The sequence below is a fragment of the Macrotis lagotis genome, chromosome 1 (assembly GCF_037893015.1).
Source record: "Macrotis lagotis isolate mMagLag1 chromosome 1, bilby.v1.9.chrom.fasta, whole genome shotgun sequence".
Classification (NCBI taxonomy): Eukaryota; Metazoa; Chordata; class Mammalia; order Peramelemorphia; family Peramelidae; genus Macrotis; species Macrotis lagotis.
The window spans coordinates 402,406,133-402,429,124 of record NC_133658.1 but is presented as its reverse complement, the minus strand read 5'-3'; the positions used below and the strand labels follow the sequence as shown (position 1 = coordinate 402,429,124).

The 22,992-nt window shown below is 38.9% G+C and overlaps 1 protein-coding gene across 3 annotated transcripts in view; it reads right to left on the bottom strand.

Annotated features, from left to right (window-relative positions):
• Nucleotides 1-22,992, bottom strand: part of DPYSL3 (dihydropyrimidinase like 3) — a 116,157-nt gene that overhangs the window by 24,702 nt on the left and 68,463 nt on the right. For all 3 annotated transcript variants that reach the window (XM_074212666.1, XM_074212668.1, XM_074212667.1), the window contains exons 2-6: nt 15,982-16,070; nt 8,622-8,806; nt 6,157-6,321; nt 1,543-1,604; nt 615-695 (exon numbers count right to left, since the gene is read on the bottom strand). In XM_074212666.1, coding sequence (XP_074068767.1) covers nt 615-695; nt 1,543-1,604; nt 6,157-6,321; nt 8,622-8,806; nt 15,982-16,070 — 582 coding nt within the window. The remainder of the gene's footprint in view (nt 1-614; nt 696-1,542; nt 1,605-6,156; nt 6,322-8,621; nt 8,807-15,981; nt 16,071-22,992) is intronic.

The window sequence follows — 22,992 nt, the reverse complement described above, 5'->3', positions numbered from 1 at the left end:
CATTGAGGGTTTTCTTGACAAAGATACTGGTTTACCATTTCCTTCTCCAATTCATTTTGCAGATGTAGAAATAGAGGCAAACAGAAATATGACTTGCCCAGGGTCACATAAGTCTGAGGAAGGCTAATCTTTCTGACTCCAGACCTAGAGCTCTATCTACTCTGCTACCTCACTGCTTCAATAATAAGTTCATAAAATGCTTTACATATATTAGATCATCTGAACCTCACAATAACCCTATGAAGTAACTTAACCCCATTGCCATAAATAAATTAAAAAGAAATTTTTTAAGTTGTCTTCAGAAATAACCCTATGAAGTAGATATTACTGTTGTCCCCATCTTACAGAAAAGTGAGTGAAGTTGAGTGTGTTGGAAAGAACGCTGAATCTGGAACAAGGAAATCTTGGTTCAAATTCTACCACAAATATTTAGCAGAAAGTCACTTAACTACCTTGGGTCTCAGTTTCTTTATCTGTAATATGAAGGAGTTGGACTCAGTCCAAATCAGTTCAAAATCAATTATCCAATGGTCTAAGGACAGTGTAAGTAAATAGTCCATTCCAGTGCTTGGGAATCCAGATGGAAAGCACATTCTCACTGGCTGGACAATTACCTGTGCGATGATATCTCCATTTTCTGCATGAACCTGAGCAATGGCACCCAGTTCTGCAAGGCAGCTAAAGATCTCATAGAGCTGAAATGGAAAAAGATATCAGTTGTCTTAACCTGGAAGCCTATGCTTTTGAACATCTTAAAAGAGGACCCTCATATGCCTCAAAAGAAAACCTTCTTCTTGGGGCTCTGGTTGATTATCAAGAAGAAAGAGGTTGTTATGAAAAACTGACACTGGAAAGCAAGTCAACATGATTGGCTCTAGCAGCCATTCTCTTTACCCAAAAGAATACACAGGCATTCCAAAGATAAGCTTGGGGGAAGGGAATTCATGAGATAATATATTTCCTTAATATTATGGATCATTTTTCTGATTTGGCACTAAGCCATCCCCTAAGTGGGATGGAGATAGTGTTGGGACTTGCAAATAATACACCTGATGACTCATAACTTCCTTACTTCTCAAAGTGGCCTCATCTCTCACCTAGACTTCCCTTTCTCCTGAGAAATATGGAGCCAGTCAACCACATGCCTCCCCATGACTTCTCCACCCATGAGGACCTCCTTGGAAAAAGTCAGGCTGCTATTAATCCCTCTGATACAGAACACTCCTAACTGCTGGAGTGAGATCCCAGGGCTTCCCTGCACTGGGGCCCTGGGGTAAAGGAGGGAGGAAGCAAGTAGTAAAAGAAGCTGCAGAGGAGCACTCCCTACCAGCTCTCTTTCAAAGAAGACTGCCACCCATGGAAACCCCAGCTCTGGTTCCCTGGGATGGTGGGAACCCTACCTCCACTCTTATTAAATATGTAGCTGGAGCTGCCCAATATTCTGCCGTCTCCAAGGGCGACAGGCCTCTCCAGGGCCAAAAAAGCTGAGATAAACTAGTCCCACCCAGACACTCCCAAAGCAGATGGCCAAGTTATTGTTACCTCTGTGTTGGAGACCTGGTACAAATCCTTGTAAGCCATGTAAACCATGAAGGAGTTGACGCCTGTAGAAAAAAGGCAGGGTTGAGGAGAGGAGAGAAACAAGAGGGGTAAATGCAGCCCATTCGTTATCTTCCATAGTATCTCTAAAGGGTTACTACGCAATATATCCCATACTGATTCCAGAATGATTTCACTTAATAACAAGTCAATGGCTCCCTAGTACATAAAGTTCAAATTCTTTTGCCTCAGGTTCAAGACCCTCCATAATCTAGCCCTATCTTACCTTTCCTGCACTCTAATATAACTTTATTGTGGGCACATTTCCCACCTCCACATCTTTTACTCTGACTGCTCACTCTGCCTGGTGGGTTCAGTCTGACCCTTTTTGGTAAAGATACTAGAGTGGTTTGCCATTTCTTTCCCTAGCTCATTTTATAGCTGAAGAAACCATATCCAAGGTTACATTTGAATTCAGGAAGATGAGTCTTACTGATTCCAGGCCCAGTATTCTATCTACTGCACCTATCTGCTCAATTCCACTACTAAGTCCTACTCTTAAACACTACCTCTTTTATGAAGGGTCTCCTTGATCTTCGTGTTAATAACCTTCATAGCCCTCTCAGGGTACCTTATTAATTGCATTAAATTATCTAAGTAGTATTGTTCATTATAGTTAAAGTGTCTTTGATCTGCATACTCTATGAGGGCAGCAGTCTCATACTTAGCACAGTGCTCTCCACAAGCAAGCACCAAATATATTTGTCCAATTAATAAATGAAGCAAAAAGGTTTTTTTTTTAAATGAGCTAAATAAATGAGTGACCAAGCTCAGACTGAGAGCTGAGAGAGACCTTAGATGTTATCCAGTCCAAACTCCTCATTGGCACATAACAAACTGAGGTCAAGAAAAGTTAAATGACACCCTCAAGGTCATGTTGAATTCACATCCTTAGCCTCCAAATTCAGCACTTTCCCAATATACCAGGCTGATAATTCTCCTTTCTTTAAACTTTTATCAAACACCAAGAAGTCTATAACGACTCCCATATTTCCTCATAACACACACACAAAGACCCTCACATCTATATATATATGCTTGTCCTTCATTCTCAAGCAAGACCACAACATCAGGGATCCACAACAAGCACATGAATTGGATTTGAGTGAGCTGGATCCTTCAGAGCCACCTGGGGGTCAGATACAAATCAGGATGATTGGAGATGGCCCTGAATGTGAGGCAATCAGGGATAAGTGATTTGCCCAAGGTCACACAGTTAGTGTCAGAGGCCAGATATCAACTCCAGTCCTCCTGATTCCAAAGCCAGTGCTCTATCCACTGTGCCACCTAGCTGCCCTGAAATTCAATAGCCCTAAAGAAAGACTTATTTTCAATTCACAAATGGCAGGAAGCAATACACTTAACCAGGCTTCTAAAAAATAGACAACACTATTCACACTTTTGCAATATCTATGCTGGGAGGGACTGTCTAGTCCAACCCAATGTTGTAATCGCTTGGCTTGCCATTCTGTCATCCAATGAGTAGTCTATCCCTCTGAGTTTTGTGTCATCTGCACATCTGATGAGCATGCCAACTGTTTTTTATCCAAGGAGTTTACTAAAATTATTGAGAAAGTCAAGTGACCAAGCACAAGTTACTGAAACATTCCACAAGAAACATCCTTCTAAGGTGATAGTGAACCATGAACAATTTCTCTTATGTTTGTATCTAAGGATTATAAGTTCATTCATCCAGAGCAGGATGGTGATCTCAGACAGTTTGGTTATTGTTCCATTCTGGAGAAAGGGAGTGGAAAGGAGAACTAAACAAGATCTTTTTTCATTAAGCAAAATCTCTTTGCCTTAATCCTCAATCCATAGGTTTTTTTTTTTACTTAGTGAACTGAGGGTATCTCTGAGATTAATATGTGGGCTAATGTAGTAATGTAAGGCAGTGGGCTAAAGGATGCAGAGCATCTCTTCCTAGGATGACTCCATCTCAAGTTATATATAAAGAAGATATTAAAGAACAGCCATGGAAGAATTCTTTCACATCATCCGTCCATCTCCACTAGCTACTATTCTTCATGACTAAAGTCCTTGAGAAAGAATCCACAACAATGCCTTCACTTCCTTTGCTCTCAGATGCTAGACCCTCTGCTGTCAACCTCAATCAAAATTGCTCTCTCTAAAGTTACCAATTGCAAATCTAATTGCAAATCTAACCTTTTTTCCCCCCAATCCTCCATCTTCCATACCTCTGTATTGACTGCCATCACTCACAGATTTCTGGATATTCTCTTCTCTCTAGTTTTTTGTGACACTGGCTTCTCCTCTTTCTCCTCCTACCTGTCTGACTACTCCTTTTCAGTCTCTTCTGCTGGGTGTTCTCAGAACTATTATCTAGCCCAGACTCCTCTCCCAATATCTCCATTCTTTCATTTGCAATTGCCTGTCAGACACCTTGAACTAGATGCCCTATGGGCATCTGAAACTCAGTGCATCCAAAACTGAATTCATTATTTTCCCCACCAAACTAACTTCCCCACTACTGTCTAAGGTACCATCATTGTTTCTAGGCTTGAAATCAAAGTGTCATCCCTGACTCCTCACTCTGTCTCAACCCCCAATGTGTCATATGCAGCCATGACAATTCTATCTTTAAAATATCTCTTATATGCACCCACCCCCCCCAAGCCTTACACGTTCTCTCCTGAGAATGCCTCCATTCTGGTGCAGTCCCTCATCACCTCAATCCTCAATCATTACAGTAGCTCGCAAGCTGATCTCCCTGTCTCAAGTCTCTCCCCACTCTTGGTCCACCCTCCACTCAGCTATCAATTTCTGTGTCAGAACCCCCATTCCAATAAACTCCAGTTGGCTCCCCATTACTTCGAGCATCAAAAAAATAAAATTCTCTGGTTTTTAAAGCCCTTCATAGCCTGAGCTCTTCCTACCTTTTCTAGGCCCTTTCTACCTTTCTAGTCTTTCTTACACCTTATTCCCACCCCCAGTCCCCATAAAATTTAGTGACACTGGCATCCTTACCTAAGCCACTCCATCTGGACAGCTTCACTAGCTGCCCCCATTTCCAGATACCTCTATCTCCTGGTTTTCTTCAAACCTCACCTTAAACACTACCTTCTTAAAGAACCCATTCCTGATCCCCCTTAACACCAATACTTTCCCTCTACGGACCATCTACAACTTATCCTTTATGTGTCTTATTTGTATATAACTATCTGCATGTTGCTTCCTCCATTAGAATATGAGTTCTTTGAAGGTATGGACGATTTTCATCTTTTTTTTTTGCATCCTTAGCATTTAGCAACTAGGTAGTACAATGGATAGTACATTTGACCTAGAGACAGGAAGATTTGAATTCAAATCTTGCCTCAGATATTTACTAGCTTATGCTTTTGGGCAAGTCACTTAACTATTGTTTACCTCAGTTTCCTCATCGGTAAAGTGGGGGGTAAAAATAGCACCTTCATTCCAGGGTAGTTGTGAGAATCAAATAAGATAATATTTTTAAAGTACTTTATAAATCCCAAAGTATTTACAGTTGCACTATGTAAACACTAGTTATTGTTATGGTTATAATTTATTCATATGTTTGTGTTGTATATAATATATTATAATATTTATAGCATTATTTCTATAATTACAATATAATATAAATGATATTATAAATATTAAAGTATAAATAAAGTTTGCTGATGGATTAACCAGGCAACCTTCTAAAACTGTGAGTTAGGAAGGAGTTGTTGACCAACATTGGTAGAGGAGATCTCTACAATGTTTATTAGTGTAGAATTTCCCATACTTATGAATAAAAAAAGGGGAAGGAGAAAAGGATTTCGTCTCAGGAAGGGAAGTTCTACTCCATAAAAGTGGGAAGACGTGGAGTAGAGCATAAGGAAAGTTTAGGTGAGAAAGTGTAAATCTTTTTAAAATTAAAGTTTTCTTTTTAAAAAATTATGAACTTAATAATTAACAGGCATGAGCATTCCAGTGTACAGTGGGAAGTTTCTCTTTCTTGTCAGTCCATTATCTTTCCTTTCTTTACTCCCAAATCCCTGTTTACATCCCTCATTGGGCAATTCATCAAGGAACTTCCTCTTGACAACACTGTATATTTGTTCTGTATTGTTTCACTTTCCAAGTGTTTGCACACTGCCTGCAGATACCTTGAGTGCCTGACCAAATCTTCTCACAGTGGGCCTGCAATCAGTATTTGCTGATGGAGAGATTAACAGCTTAGAGAACAAAGGTTCTTCCATGGAGATCTGGAGTCATTCCCTCTCTATGAAGGAAAACTTGAGCTGGATACTTCAGAAAAGGAAAGAAGAACTTTGCTTCTGCCCTCTAACCCAAGGTCTGAAGCCAAAGACCTCATCATGTGCCATCCGAAAGGATGCCATACCTTGGCAGGGAGGGGGTGGCCCAGATTCAACCACAGTTCTAGCAATGCCTTAGAACCTCCCAGGGCTTCCCCACTCTCCATTCCCCTTGACAGGAAAGAGAAAAGTTCAGAAATGGGTACCATGAAAGATAGATGCTCCAATGGGCCAAAGGTTAAAGAGCACCAGGGAAAAGGGAAGGTGTCTGACTCACCTTTGTCCTTGATGAGGCTCTGGACTTCTTGCTTGACTCTATCATTCCAATGAGTGATGTCCACATGCAAGGAGTAGTCACAGCAGGTCTTCCCATCTGCCCACTCGCGCCACTTCTCAAAGGCTTCAGTCAGACTGGATTCTGGGTCAGGGACCACGTGGTCGACTGGACAAGGACAAAAAGGAGAGGACATTAGCATCTTATTCTTGACCTTGAGCCTGGATTTACAAATGGGTTTTAGTCTCATGATCATCAAATAGAACTGGAAGAATGAACTAAGAAGAGGTCATCTAGTCCACTCCCTCAATGTCCCTAAGGCCAGATTTGAACCAAGTCTTCTTGACTTCAGGTCCTACATTTTTCTTGACTTCAGGTCCTACATTTTTCCTATTATGCCACAGCTACTTCTGTCTCATAAAGGACTTACTAGCCGAACCAAACCGTACCCCAGTCGTGGTTCTGTGTCTAGTGCAATGCACCACTCAAAACCTGAGATTAAAAACTCAATTCCTGTAATAAAAGTCATTCCACAAGATGGCAAAAGGAGCTCGCCTAAAGATAAAAAGAAGACTGCAAGCAAGATAAAAGCAATCTTCAAGGAGGTTTTCTGGGGTCTCAGGAGCTTCCCACCACAGATCTAGGAACAATTTTTACAGTTTCCTAGCCCCAAGATCCCGTATCTGTGATCCGGGTCAATCCACCTAGGGGCAAAATTAACTCAAATTAGCCCAAGTTATTTCAGATCTCTTGGTTCACAAGCTTCACCTCCCCTTCATTGGTAGAGGTTGGTGGTGTGGGAGTGTGACAGCAGCTCAAGCCATCTCAGCCCCACCAGCACCCTGGGCGGCAGTAGACACCTACAACATCACAGGGAGAATAAATGCAGAGCGACTAGCCTTGAGCTTCCTCCCCATGCCAAATTCAAGTCTGAGATCATGTAGGGTCAAATCTAAACTATAAACTCTATGAAGGCAGGGCCTTCGCCTGCACCTACCATTATTTACTCCCTGGGGAGTCCTAAGGAAATCACTTTAGTTTTCTAGACATAATTGTCTTCATGTATAAAATAAGGGAATTTAAAGGTCTGACTTCTAATTTTTCTCCCAGCTCTAGACCTATGCTAATAGTCTCCTGACTTTGTTTCTTTATTGAATTAGTAAAGATAATTTAAAAGCAACACTGATCCTCTATCCAACTAAAAGTTTTGCGTGTGGTATAATCTCTTTGAGGTCCGGACAGACTGCTTCAATGCCCTGTCTGTGGGCAATGGAACAAAGTCACTCCTGTCAATTTGGGCCATATCTAGCCTTGCTGTCTTGGCATTTTGAAAACTTTTTCCCCATCTCCTCTCCCACAGAGGAGATTAATTGGAGCTTGGACAGAGGAGGCTAGCTAGTCCTGATTTTCTGCATCCCCACCCCACCCCCATCTGGGTTGCAGAAAGTAGAGGTACAAGCAAAGTGCACTTATCAGAAAGGAAATGTACTGAACCACTGCTTAATGATGTTTGGAATCAAACCAGGGCCTCTTGTGGGCAAGACTGCTGCCGAGAAATCAGCTGGTAGGGACCTGGCCCCTCCTCCTGGCTGGGAAAAACCTGAGTCTCTGCTCAGGCGACCTCTAATTGCATCTGGTATGACTGATGCAATCCTGTGGAGAGAAAGATGGGGTGGGGGGAGAAGGTTCTCCTCCTCCAATCCTCTAAGAGGAAAAGAAAAGCTGGACCCTTCTGGGATACCTTTCATCAGCAGGATAAGACTCTTGAGAACAGGCAAAGCTGGAGAGGGAAGGAAGGAGAAAAGGAAGAAAGGAAGAAAGAAAATTAAGAAGGGAGAAAAGGAGAAAGGGAGGGAAGAAAGGAAGGAGGGAAGGAGGGAGGGAAGAAGGGGAGGAAGGAAAGAGAGCGACAACTAGACCCCTTGGTCAACCTTGAAGACAAAAAGCTGTCCAAATATTCTGCAATACCAGATAATATAATTTAAATCCTCTCTTTACCAATACCCACAGATTTCAAGAATCTGTTCATTCTCTATCATTCTTTCTCTGCATACCCATTCCCAGATTTAACTATTCTGCTTCAACAGGTTAAAATGGTTTCTCCTCTGTCTATCTCCTTTTAGAAACTGGCTTCTAACAGATTGCTCCAGAAAGTCCTCCTCTGCCCCACCTCAAGACAGATCTTCCAAAGCCTCTTTTGCTAAGACATGTGAACAGAAAGATACCTCTTCATTTCCTATCCATCTGCATCATGGATCCCTTCCATGTAGACAATGAACAACTAATTCTATATTTAATATAGTCTCACTCACTTCCCAGGTCAATTTAACCAGTAAGATATGAAGAATTAAAGATGGGGGAAGTATAGGACTTGGCCACCCCAAACATTTTCATTATCTTAGATTGACTAATGAATCACTGACTTTCACGGGGGGAAGGACTGAACAAGTATAGCTCACTCAACTTACTTATCATGGTGGTTCCACCAGCTAAGGCAGCCTTAGTCCCCTGGAAGAAGTCATCTACTGTGGTCATTCCCTTGTATGGCATCTGGAAGTGAGTGTGAACATCTATGCCTCCGGGGATCACCATCTTCCCATGAGCTTCAATGGTCTTCACTCCTCCGGGTACAATCAGATTGTCTCCAATTTGCCTGAAGAGACAATGGCAAAGTCATCAGTTCAGAAGAAACCCCGAAGGACTTGCCTTAATACCACAAAGGATTTCAACCATTAACTTTTCTCCCCATGGCTGGAGATAGGCAGGAAATTTCATTTTTATCTCGTATCTGCCATACCTACTGCAAGGTCTAGAACTTAAAAGCATAAGAACATAGATGGAAATCTGAAAAACTTCCAGAGCCATACAAATTCATTTTAGAAATTTCGAGATAAGGAAACTGAAGCCCACTGAGACTGGTTAACTTTTTGACCTTGTCCAAGATTCAGTCATCAAAGACAGAATTTAAACCCAGGATCTCTGACTCCAAAAATTAATAAATGCTAATTGATTATTTCTAAAAGCTTTCATTCCAAGTAGCTCAAAGGTTAATACGGTCATATATAAACATTATCATCAATTAAAATATATTGTATTGTGCTTTTAAAAATGATAGTGTCCTTGAAAACTCATGCACAGATCAAAGTTTCCAAACATAGGAAGATATCAAGGGACATCTCAAGTATCAAACTGGTATACATGAAATTTTTTAGGTTTTTATTTTTATTTCCAGTTCCAAGTTCTCTCCTTCCCTCCTCCCAATAATGATGTCCATTATTACAAAAAGTCATGCAAAACATATTTCCCCATTAGCTAGGCAGCCCGTTCTCTCCCACTCCCACCCACACTGCAAAAAGCAAGGCAAATAAAAGGGAAAAAGTATGTTTCAATCAGCAACCTGAGACCATCAATCTCTCTCTGGAGAAGGGTAGCATTTTTATATGAGTCCTTTGGAGTTGTGGTAGATGACTGTATTTTCAGTCATTCACAACTGATCATCACAATACTGCTGTTACTGCATGCAATGTTCTCCTGGTTCTGCTAACTTCATTTTGTATCAGGTCATGAAAGTCTTCCTAGGTTTTTCGGAAACCATCTTGCTTTATCATGCCTTCACTGTCATATACCACATTGTTCAGCCATTCCCAAATTGATGGGCATTCCCTCAGCTTCCAATTCTTTGCCCCCACAAAAAGAACTGCTATGAATATTTTCTGTATACATAGTCCTTTTCCTTCTTTAATCTCCTTGGTACACATGATATTTTAAAAGACTTGGAGGAAGACTTTGTTGAAGTAATGTAATGTAGTGAATAGAGCAGTGGATTGGAAGTCAAGGAGACCTAGATTCAAATCCCAGGTGGGGGGATGAGGTACTACAAAGACCTCTGAGGTTCTTTCAGCCTGTGCAAGCCTGTGATCAGATCTGAGACCTCCAACTGATGGAGCAGATTGTCTACAGGAGATTTATGAATCTACACATGGACAAGAATCAGAGTATGAAAAGGTTTGAAGGAGCTGCAATTGGCAGCTTATCAATAAGCACACTATTTCACCAAACCATAAATAGGAAAGGGAATGGAAAGTCAATTAGAAGACTACTATACTAATCAAGAAAAGAATTAAGAATAAGGCTGAAGTTATGAATGTGGAAATGTGGAATCATGATGGTACCTTGAAAAAAAAATGGTGAAATTAAATAAAGGGGAGGGTTGAGTAGGAAAGAAGCTGAATTTGATATTAGTTCAGGGATAACTAGTTTATAACATTCAAAAGGTAATGTAAGCTTGGTGCTCAGGGGAGAAACTAGGTCTAGATAAATAAATCTGTGAGTCTTCAGTGTAGAAATAATTAAACCCATGGGAGTCAATGAAAAAATAAAATTTAATTTTAGAGAAAGCTTGGTGAATTGAACTCACAACACACAAATGATTTTATACCTGCAATGCACACATAAACCTGCTAACCTTAATTCTATTCCCAGGCAATGCTCAACTCCTAAGACTAGTCTTTAAAACATAGCTTAAAAAAACCTTCTCCCCCCCAATAGAAATTTCTCTCAAAATGTGGTCTAAAGATCCCTAAAACCCTTTCAGGGGGGTTGTAAGGACAAAACTATATTATTAATAATAATACCAAAATATTTTAATTTCCAATATGGTTAATATCAATAGTTATAATACACAAATACAAAAGCTCTTGGGGGAGAGGTCAATGAATTTTAAGAATGTAAGGGGATCCTCAGAACAAAAAAAAATTGAAAACTGCTACTGTAGAGCAAGAATTTTTAATCTGGGGTCCACAAGCCTAGTTTTTAATATCTCACACTTTCATCTTCTCAGTGGGGCTAGTATCAAGGATTAGTACGAAGCCTTACACACAGATGGTGCATAAATATTCATTGGTCAATTAATGATCATTCCACTGATCTGAAGAACTGAGTTCTGTGCTGCTCTTAGATTTAAGGTATAATTTTTTTTTTTAGATGAAATGATCCTGATGGTGATGGTTCATTTTTTTAAACTAGTATTCTCATAATAAAAACTTATCACTTCAGCATCATTTGACTGCCACGACTCTTCTGAAAAAGTATCTAAATCCAAAAGAAACGGCATTTGAAAGTCTTGAAAGTAATTTAGTTTCTTCTTAGTCTTCTGTCTTTCAATAGCCCCACACACATTCCTCCTGGAACACTGAGAATCCAGATCATACGGAATATTTTACAATTTCCCTCTGCAATCTATTTCAGCATTTGAAATCATCCTCTTTTTGCAAGACTTCTCTATGGCTTACCTAAACTCCCTCACAAAGCAATTTGAACTTCTTATTTCTAACTGGCCTTGGTGGAGAAGCAAAACAGCCTGTCCTTGAGCATCTGAGATATAAGGTTCCTAATCATGCTTTTTTTTCCTTCTTCTCTGATAAAATGGGATCGTCTCAAACATTATGCTCTAAAGTCAACGTCACAAAGCCGGACTGCTCTATGGGAAGGTTTAAACAAAATTGTCCTAAATTCACAGACATATGCAAAATCTCTGTGATGAATGCCAAATTTTAAAGGCATCAGTTTCCATCCTCTCCCATAAGCTTTCTTCAGTTTCTAAGGAAATCTTTCAGAAGAGGCTTGTGATATTTCTAGGGCTGGAGAGATGGGAATTTTCTGGTCTGGTCCTCATATTAAGCCCATAATCACAGTATATTCTATACCTTATATTAAAGGGTTAGGTCCTATAGAAAAAAAAATCTCAAAATAGTTACAAGACAGTCTTTCTGAGACTGACAGTGTGGTATGGTGGAAAATATGTTGGGTTTGAAACTGGAGGATACTTCTATGACCTCTCTGGACCTCAGTTTCCTTCTTTGTAAAATAACTGGATGGCCTCTAGGGTCCCTTCTTGCTCTAAAACTGTGGTCCCACGGATCTTCCTCAATATTTCTCATAAATGTGACTTTCCCTTCACCTCAACTCACAGTAATCAGACTCCTCTGACACTTGATCCACTTGAAAGCTGAGGAAACAGAAACCGGGAAGGCTACAAAGGGGCAGCAGTCCCAGCAGGTGGGGACACTCAAACACAGTGTGCTGATGCAGCAGATGTCCAGGCCCATAGATGATGGGATAAGCATATTTATTTCTATTGAGGATAGTCAAACCTCATTTTATTCCTGATGGGCATCAGTGGAATCATTTTAGATTTCAAGTAATAGTGGGGTTGTATTTGGAGAGTGGACCACTCTATCAAAAAAAAAAAAAATCCAGGCTGAATCTTTCTATTAAATGAATAATTATCTCTCCCAGTGTTTTTAATGGACCCACTTCACAAGGTCCAACTCAAATTCTACCTCTTTTCTAAAACTTTACTGGCCTTGGAGTCAGAAGAACCTGAGTTAAAATTTGGCCTCAGACACTTAATAACTACCTAGCTGTGTGACCTTGGGCAAGTCATTTAAACCGTCTTGCAAAAAAGCCAAAAAATAAATTAATAAATGAAATTTTCCCAATAGTCTTGGAGTCAGGAAGACCTAGGTTCAAATCCTGTCTCCAGCACTTGCTAGCTGACTGATGATGAGCAAGTCATTTATCTGAGCCTCAGTTTCCTCATCTGAAAAATGAGAAGGTTGGTCTTGATGACTTCTCAGGGCTTTCTGAGTTCTAATTATTATAATTCTATAAAATCTAGCATGTCTTCACCATTCATTTAATGATTAGGTCTTATGTTGGCAGTTTGTGTTTGTGTGTGTATACACATATCTATATATGTGTATATGTGCATATCATGCACACATGTGTGTATATATGTGTTTCTCCCTACTAGATTATTAAATTCCATGAGGAGCTTTTAATTCCTGTTTAATTATGAACCCAACTCAGAATCCAATTGCACAAAATCCCAGAGAATATATCAGAAATCACCCAACTTCAATGGCATTCCATAATATGGAAAATAGGCTTCTTCATCCACTTGGTTTTTCCTATTTAAGTGGTTATGAAACTCATCGAGGAAGATCTGCAACATTCTGGGACTTGATGCAACTAGTATCCATAAATAGGAATCTCACAAGGGTCCCTAAACTATAGCCAGCAGGCCAAATCCACAAACCTGTTTTTAAATAAGGCAAAAGTACTAAGACTGTTTTTTTTGTATTTTTAAATAAAATTTTATCACATCTAAAAGTATAAAAACCATTCTTAGCTCAAGTACTGTAAAGAAAGGTAAATATATCTGATGAGTTTACACAGTTCCCAGTTTTGTGACTTTTCTGATTATTACAATCAAACTTGCAGAACAAAGTTATCTCTATTGTTAGATCTTTTAAGAAACAAAAGATTATTGTTATGTATGGAAGGGAAATACTTTGCTGAAAGACAGTCTATAAGGTAGCATTTTATTCTACCAAACCCAATCATTTATAATCAATAATAATTAAATCTTTTATTCTCTATGGTTTACAATCAACTGTGTGATGGTAAAAGTGTGAGCCAGCAAGAACAACTGCTTATAAAAATCTATCTTTTCCCTACTAAACCTTCATCAAAGATACCTTAGATAACAGATATAAAGGTGGGTAATTATAAGTGTTCTCTTGATTAGTTTGGGGTAGGTATTAATAAGATCCAGGATCTTTTTAATTTAGCATCTTTCTCTCCCTTCAGAATTATAAATCAGAATTATGGATCAATTCCTCAATATCTAATCCAACTATATTTCCCCTTTTTAAATTCTTTGTTAGCACTACTTCTGCCTTTTCTATAACCACAACTGAGACTGTAAGTTAGGGTTTGGGTATGATACTATTCTTAATAGTTAATATGTACATAATATATATATATATATATATAAACTATTAAGTTATAGTTGTCATAAAAATTTTGCAGATCTTTGCCATTTTTCTTCTGTGATGTTATCTTTCCATTTATTTTCTTAAATGCCGTGAGGATCACTTTGATTAGTTGGCTGGGAAAAGACAAAATATGAAGGACCTTGAATGCCAAACTAAGGAATCTGTTTTCTATCTTTTTTTTTAAGGTTTTTGCAAGGCAAATGGGGTTAAGTGGCTTGCCCAAGGCCAGATTTGAACTCAGGTACTCCTGACTCCAGGGCTGGTGCTCTTATCCATTGCACCACCTAGCCACCCCTGTTTTCTATCTTAAAGGCAATGAGAAGCCAATGGAGGGAGAGAAGAAGGGAGGAAACAATGCCAGATGATGTGTTAGACACTTTATAAATTTTATCTCATTTAATTCTCACAAAGAGGGGAACTATTATTATTCCATTTTACAACTGAATAAATTGAGTCAAACATAGGTTTTAAGTGACTAGTCAGTTCACAGCCAGTGAGTATCTAAAGTAAAATTTGAACTCAAGTCATTCTGACTCTAATGGTCCAGTGTCCTATCCACTATGTCATGTAGTTTCCTCTATGAATGAAGTTTTATAAACTAGGGAATGATTGATAAGTTAAAATTTGTACTTTAGGAAAATGGGAAAGGATAAGTGGAAGATGACTTAAAGAAGAAAAATGGAAATAGGGAAGTCAATTAGAAGGCTACTACATTAATCAAGGAGGGAAATATTGAAGGAAGAGTTAAGAATCAAAAATAATGCTGCATCTATGAATGTAGAAATGTAGACTAAAGATGCTGCCCTTGAAAGAAATAGTGAAATTAAATAAAGGGCAGGGTTTAGTAGGAAGGATGTTGAGTTTGAGGTACTTTGGGGAGAACTAATTTAAAATGTCCAACAGGCAATGTAGGCTTGGTGCTCAGAAGAGAGACAAGGTCTAGTAAGTCATCTGCATAGAAATAATTAAATCTATTGGGAACTGAAGAAATCAGTTTCTAAATAAGAATACTCTAGATAGACTCTTACATGGCAGGATAGGGATGCACAAAGAAAACTGAGAAAGGAAGTGTTCAGACAGGCTGGAGGGAGAACAAGGAAAAAAACAAGATTAGAAACCCACAGAAGAGAGAATAATCAACTATGTCAAATGCAACTAGGAGGTCAGTAAGGATAAGGACCACAGTGTCAACTTGAATGGGAAAAAAAATAGACTATATGCTCAAAAATTCAGTGTTTAAGATGTGCCATGTCAGAGAAACCGAAATCCAGTTTAATTTCATTTATTTATACATTTATTAAGTAATCTTTGTGTGCAGAACATTAATCAAAGCTGGAGGAAATAGGAAAACATGACAAATATTCCCATCACATGACATTTGTAATACAGGAAGAGGACAAAATTCGTAAATAACTGTGGTAAAAAAAATAATATTAATTATAAAAATAATATTAAATAATTACTGGAAAATAGGGTTTAGCAAGCAACTGGATTAAAGAAGAGAAAAGAAAGAGATAAGAATGACCCCAAAGTTACTGCATTCATGAGGGAAGATGGTGTTACCATCCATGGAAAGAAGGAAATTGGAGTTGAGGAGAAGGATGAAAGTACTAAGTTCAGATTTGGATATGTTGAGCTTAAGAGGGATAATGTTTTAATATCCAGGAAGCAGTTGGAAATGTGGGTCTGGAATTCAGGATAAAATTTCAGTAATCAGGATTAAAGACAGACAGACAGACACGCATACACACAGACAAACACACACATACTCCACACCAAAGAGTTTTGAAGGAAATTTACCTCTTCTTGATCTCTAGGATAGGGGTGTCCCCTTCTCCTTTGCAAATATAAACCTCTCCACCCTTTAGCAACTGTGTCTACGCTCCATTCATCCACACAACCACAACTATATTAAACACTGATATATACTTAGTGTCAGCAACCAAGGGAAGTGCTTAAGCAGGAAAACAAAGAATATCATACATACTTTATTAAGCCATCTTCCATATAGATGTCTGCATAAAAGGACTGGTCATCGTTGACTATTCTGCCCCCTTTAATAAGAAGACGGTCACTCTAGAAAAGAAGAAAAACAGGAGTTATTGTAGCATTAGAGGTTGAAAAGATGGTCATGGGGCAGCTAGGTGGCGTAGTGGATAAAGCACTGGCCCTGGAGTCAGGAGGACCTGAGTTCAAATCCAGTCTCAGACACTTAATAATTACCTAGCCGTGTGGCCTTGGGCAAGCCACTTAACCCCATTTGCCTTGCAAAAAAAAAACAACCTAAAAAAAAAAACAGAAAAGAAAAGAAAAGAAAAGAAAAGAAAAGAAAAGAAAAGAAAAGAAAAGAAAAGAAAAGAAAAGAAAAGAAAAGATGGTCACTCACTGATCTACTGGTCTACTCTTCCTGCCAGCATCATATCCAGAAAAGGGTAAGAAAGCTTATTAAACAGATATCTTCCTCAAGAATTCAGGGCTTGAGGTGGGGCATGGCAAAGGAAATTCAGTCCAGTTAAATTCAATTCAACAAACATTGATTAAATATCTATTATGTATAAAGCTTGCCCCAGGAGCTGGAGGAAATAGAAAATTTAAATAAGACACTTTTAGCCTCATGGATTTTCTAGTCCATTAGCAGGTAAGATAATTGAACAAATAATGATAAGACAAACTAATGCTTAACAACATGCTCTGTTCTGGATCTGATTCAATCTCATTTCTTGCCTTTCTCCAATGATAATTACAACTTATCAAAACTGGAAGAATCAAGGAAGACAATTTCGTCTGTTTTTTTGTTTTTAGATTTTTCAAGGCAATGGGGTTAAGAGGCTTGCCCAAGGCCACATGGCTAGGTAATTATCAAGTGTCTGAGGTCGGATTTGAACCCAGATACTCCTGACTCCAAGGCTGGTGCTCTATTCACTGTGCCACCTAGCCACCCCTAAGGAAGACATTTTCTGTTCTGGATCTGATTCTCATCCATGAGAAGGAACTGATTACTGGGATTTGTGAATGACCAGGAATTTTATAAGGAAGCTTCCTCTCTATCTTAGAATCCATGAGCGAGAAATCTGACATGTACTGCAGATGCTGGGTGAGAGATTTCAAAAGATTCAGTGAGAGGTAGGATCCCATGGCCTATCATTCTGGAAGGAAAATCTGCCAAGGAGGAACACAGAAACATAGATTTTAAAGAGGTCATCAAAAATCGAAGGCCCTCATTTTACAAATGAGGAAATTGAGACTTGGTGAAGTTGGGGTTTGTCTATGATTAAATAACTAGAAAATGTCAGTGCAGTAATTCAGTCTAGGTCCCTCCCCCTTCCAAATCCAGGACTCTTTCTTCTGTACCATGTTTCTCTATGAAAGATGACATTACATTTCTATATCTTCCAGATACCTTGCTGAATGTTTCTGCCTCTTCCAACAATACTCAATTTAGGAACTGCCTCCTTTCCATGACTGCCCCCCCCATTGGCCCATTGCATTCTATTTTGCATTATCTTATTTATGTACATACTGTGACCCCTTCAGTAGACCCTAATCCCAGACAGTGACTGTCATTTTCCCATTTTTGTATCCCCCAGATCCTAGCACAAGCATACATAGTAAATGCCCATAAATGTTTTATGAACAGTTTTGTCTCTTCTTCCTCCCCCTCCCCATCCCTGTAACTAGAATTTCTACATTTGGCATCTGGCATAAAAAAAATGGATGAGGTTATAAACTGTGTATCTAAATGTGTGTGGAGTATTTTGAAGGACAGTCATAGAAATTATATTCTAATTTATAAAAATGATTTCTTGATTGCATGGAATTAGAAATAAGCCCCATGCTTGTTATTCCTGACTCCCTAAATTCCCCTGTTCTTTGAGGAATTTCGCATGTTGTATGAAAATGGTTTCAATTAGGCTTGACAGGCTGATAGCAAACTACTTGAGAAGGCAAGGAATGAGAAAATACACATGTACCCTTCTATTCACACCCCTCCCCCAGTATTCTGGTAACACAAATCAATGACCTCAGGCCAAGCATAACAATTTCTGCAATATCAGTTCCCTGACTACTTGAAAAAGGGCGTGTTTTTTTTCAAAATTAAAGTTGTATCAAGGTCTTTTATTCTGACACCACTGTAATTTCTGAATATAGTCCTCAAGCAGGTGAACCTTTTTCTGGTAACCAAGTAAGACAGATAAGCAAAAACCAAGGCTCACTTCAACCACATCTGATAGCACATTTTCTGCACCGTCGTTGGCTATGGCTCCAAGGAAAGAATCATAAGATCAGAGATGGAAAAAAAACCTTAGATATCATTTATCCAGCCCCAAAATTTTACAAATGTGAAACTAGGGTCTAGAGAGGTTAAGTGACTTGTCCAAGGTCACACAGGAAAAAAGTAGCAGACCTGGGATTCAAGGCCAGATCCTCTTATTCCAAATTCAGCCTGGGGCACAAGTGCATTTCTTTCTTTTTTATAAGTCAAAGTTGGTTATTAAAATTATATAATGGGGCAACTAGATGGTGCAGTGGCTAGAGCACTGGACCCAAGTTCAAATGCAGCCTCAGAAACTTAATAATTGCCTAGCTGCATGACCTTGAGCAAGTTACTTAACCCTACTACCTTGAAAAAAATTACATAACACTCATTCATGGTGTTGCAGGCATTCTGTACAATTTTTCCCTGGTTCTGCTTAGATCACTCTGCATGTATTCATAAGTCTTCCCATGTTTCTTTGAATTTCTCACACGTGTCATTTCTTCTGAGGCAGTAATAATCCATTACATTCACATGTCACACTTTATATAGTCATTCTCGTTTTTTGAATATATTATCATTTCATTAAATATTTCCCAATTACAAGTAAAAAATGTAATATTCATTTTTGAAAATTTTTGAATTATTATGTCCCCATTTTACAGAAGTCTTATTGCATATATAATGCAACCCTTCTCCCCTCTTTAAGGCAAGCAATTTGATATTGATTATACATATCAGTGGTGCAAAATATATTTCCCTATTAGCCATGTTGCAAAATAAAACGTATACAAACAAGTCAGAAAAATTAAGAAACTAAAAAAAGAACACTTCAATCTATACTCAAAATTCCTCAATTCTATAATCTGGAGATGGATAGAACTTTTCATCATTAGTCCTCTGGAATTGTCTTAGATCATTGTCTTGTTCAGAGGAGCTAAGTCTTTCATAGTTGATCTGCCTTACAATACTGTTCTCCTGGTCCTAAGCAGTCATTTCTAATTCATGCATGTACTCTCTAGCTAGGCTTTGCTACCACAAAAGGTACTGCTTTAAATATTTAGTTTAATGTGGGACCTTTTTTCCCCCCAGTCTTTGAACTCCTTGTGTCACAGTGACATTGCTTGTTAGCTACCTAAGGTTTTTGGAGGCAAAATTTAGGATAAAGACAGATGCAAGATAAGGCTGCATAAGAGGGGCAAGGATTAAAACCTTACCCAAGGACCCACCTTTGTTTTCATTATTGCAGCCAAAAAATACAGCAGAGTCAAACGAGGAAAAATATGTTCCTGAGAGAAGCTTACAAGGAAGTTCTGACTGGATCAGACTTGAGAAAACAAAGATCTTGGTCAGAATTCTCTTAAATGTCAAGGGGATAGAATTTTAAAGAAAAATGTAGTGCTCTATTAAAACTGACAGCCAAATCACAGCAGCCCCCCTCCCCCCCACCCCTGGCCAGCAAAGGTCAGGTGATGCAGTTCTTTGTTTTCAGAATGTGTACTCAATTTAACCACTACTCATGACAAGAAACAAAAAATCTGATTTTACAGCAAAGGAATCACAGGACCAGAGATTTTGAGTTGGAAAAGTTATAGTATATAGTGACAGTGAAATTAAAACCAAATCATGAATGGCAAAGCCAGAATTTGAACCCAGGTCAGTCCTTTGACTCTGAAATCTGGGTCCATTATTACCTGGGCTCTTAGGTGAATGTTGGAAATGTAAACAAATGTGGGAATCGCTTGAAAGCTAGTTCTGGATCTCAAGTCAGAAGGATCTAAGCTCAAACCTGTCCTTGGATACTTAATTGCTATGGTATCATTGTGTGTATGTGTGCATGAATTAAGGGTCATCTGCCTCAGTTACCTCTTCTGTAAAATGGGGACATAATAACGGCACATAGATCTAGGGACTGTTGTAAAGATGAGGGAGTGTTTGTAAGGCTTATTGCAAACTTAATGTATTATATATAAATGCTGGATTTTATTCTCATCATCATGACTGACACAAAAAGCCTGACAACCCTTTTTAAAAAGAAATAATTTCATTCTGTTACATTTATTCCTTTTAAAGTATGCTCTAATAGCCCAAAATATTATTATTTTATGTATTTATTTTTATTTTATTTCTTTTATAAAATAAAAAATATTTCCATGACATAGAATTTTTTTAAAATGATGCTTATAGGAGCGGCTAGGTGGCACAGTGGATAGAGCACTGGCCCTGGAGTCAGGAAGACCCAAGTTCAAATCTGACCTCAGATACTTAATAATTACCTAGCTGTGTGGCTTGGCCAAGCCACTTAACCCCATTGCCTTGCAAAAACTAAAAAAAAAAAAAAAAAAAAAAAAAAAGCCCAATGCTTACACGTGAAACTACAAATCTATGATGTACAACTTACTAATTCTATTAAATATATAATAAAATTAGCATGTCAATTTATTTTTTCTTTCCCTCTCCACCCTAGAGATGGCTACCATTAGACACAAATATGTGTAAATATACATGTACATATATATGCGTATGTATACATATATATATACATAGACATGCATATTTGTTTATATATGTGTATATACATGTATACATAGATTTATAGGTATGTATATATATATATATAACACACACACACACACACACACACACACACGTAAAATCTGTGCAGCCCAACGGGCCAGCAGTGGGACTGTTCTTACAACATTCTATACATACTTTGTATTCAGTTCTTTCTCTGGATGTAGATAACATCTTTCTTCATAGATCCTTTGTAGTTAATTAGGGTATTGATAGTAGTCAAAATAACAATATCATTCTTATATAAGAAGACTAAACTCAGCAGATTTATGGGAAAAGATGTGACTTTTTTTATCTTCTATTTCTCTCCAGTGCTGGAACACAGCAAGAGTTTAATAAATGATGCTAAAGGCCTTTATTATTCCTATATCCACCTGTATCCTATATGGCACCTTGGATTTGGAGTCAGCAGACCTGTATTCAAATCCTGACTGTCACTGGGTGATACTGGGTAAGTCCCTTACCTCTGTGGGATGACCTGTGGTCCCTTTTAGCTCTAAATCTATGTGGTTCTACAGATTCTTCTTCATCTTCTTCATCATCATCATCATCATCATCATCATCATACCTCTGACCTCAAGTCCTGGGGATGACAACAACTAAGCCCCAGCCCTTCAGAGCTAGTTCATTTGAGTGACAGCTAGGGCTGCCTTGGACCTGCCCCCATCCTGGAGAAAGAGAGCAAGTGTTAATTCTCAAAGAATTAACACCATTCCTGATAGTATTTGAAACCCCTTCAAATGCTAACTGAATAACTCTCCCATACTTATACTCTAGCCAAGTTCAACAAGGACTGAGATGAATTTATTGGCCCAGAGTGGACCTTAGATAAAACAGAACAGAGACAGAAGGGAAAAGAAAAGTTGTGGAGAATAACTCAAGCAATTCTGGTTTGATAGAAGGCAGAAGAGAAAAACCAGACACAGTAGGGAAAAAACCCAATTAACAATATAAGGGAAAGTCAAACCAGTGCATAAGTTCCTGGATTGGCCAGATATTTCCAAGGTCATTGAGTTCAAACCCATCATTTAACAAAGAAGGAAAGTGAGCCTCAGAGAGGGGAAGAAGGAAATGACACCCACATGCACTATGAGGTCAGTTAAAGGATGTCCAGCCCAGGATCAGAAATGAGGAATAGGACTGGCTGTCTTCAAGTAACCCGAAGGACTGTGAAGTGAGAGAGGTTTGACCTCTGCCATTTTGTGATTCTTTATGAAGGAACTTGCCCCAAGTTTCAGCTGGGTGGGAGGGCACTGAGGCTCAAAATGGAGCTGCGATTCCTCCTCAGGTGCCCCTCCTGCACTCTGTATCACGCTGTCTCCAACAGCAACAGCCTGTCCTCCTGGAGCCCCTTGGCCTTCCCAAGCAGACCCCCTTAGGCCAGTTCTCTGTATGGGCTCTAGAGTCAGGCTCTACCTGGTTCATATAAATAAACCAGGGAGAATTCAAGACAATGCAGTCAAACCTCCCAGGAGACAGCTCTTATCAAAACAACAGATGGTTTATTAAAAGGACATACAGGGTGGACAAGGATGGCCAGGTGGCACAGAAGATCCAGTCCCAGACCTGTAGTCAGGAAGAACCAAAATCATATACAGCCTACTAGGTGTGTGGCCCTGGGGAAGGCCTTTAACTCTGTTTCTCAGTTTTCTCATTTGCAAAATGAGCAGGAGAAAGAAATGGCAAAGTATCTTGCCAAGAAAACCTCAGATGGGGTCACAATGAGTTGGACACAAATGAAATGACTGAACAATAAAAATGGTAAACACTAAACTACCCAAATGATCAAAAGCTATTCAATAAAGACAAAGAGGTCTCACTCTCTGGGACTGGTCATTCAGACTTTCCTGGGCTAAAGAGAAACAGTTCTGTGGGTAGTACAACTTTCTTTCTTTCTTTTTTTTTTTTAGGGTTTTTGCAAGGCAAATGGGGTTAAGTGGCTTGCCCAAGGCCACACTGCTAGGTAATTAAGTGTCTGAGGCTGGATTTGAACTCAGGTACTCCTGACTCCAGGGCTGGTGCTTTGGTAGCACAAATTTCAATCAAAATTTTGGAAGATGCTATCCTGGTTTTAAGTATTGTATCTTCTAGAGTTATATAATGGTGGTGGCATGAGTAAGCATGGGAAGGAACAGCAAAATGATAGAACTGACATCTTCTGAACCCATA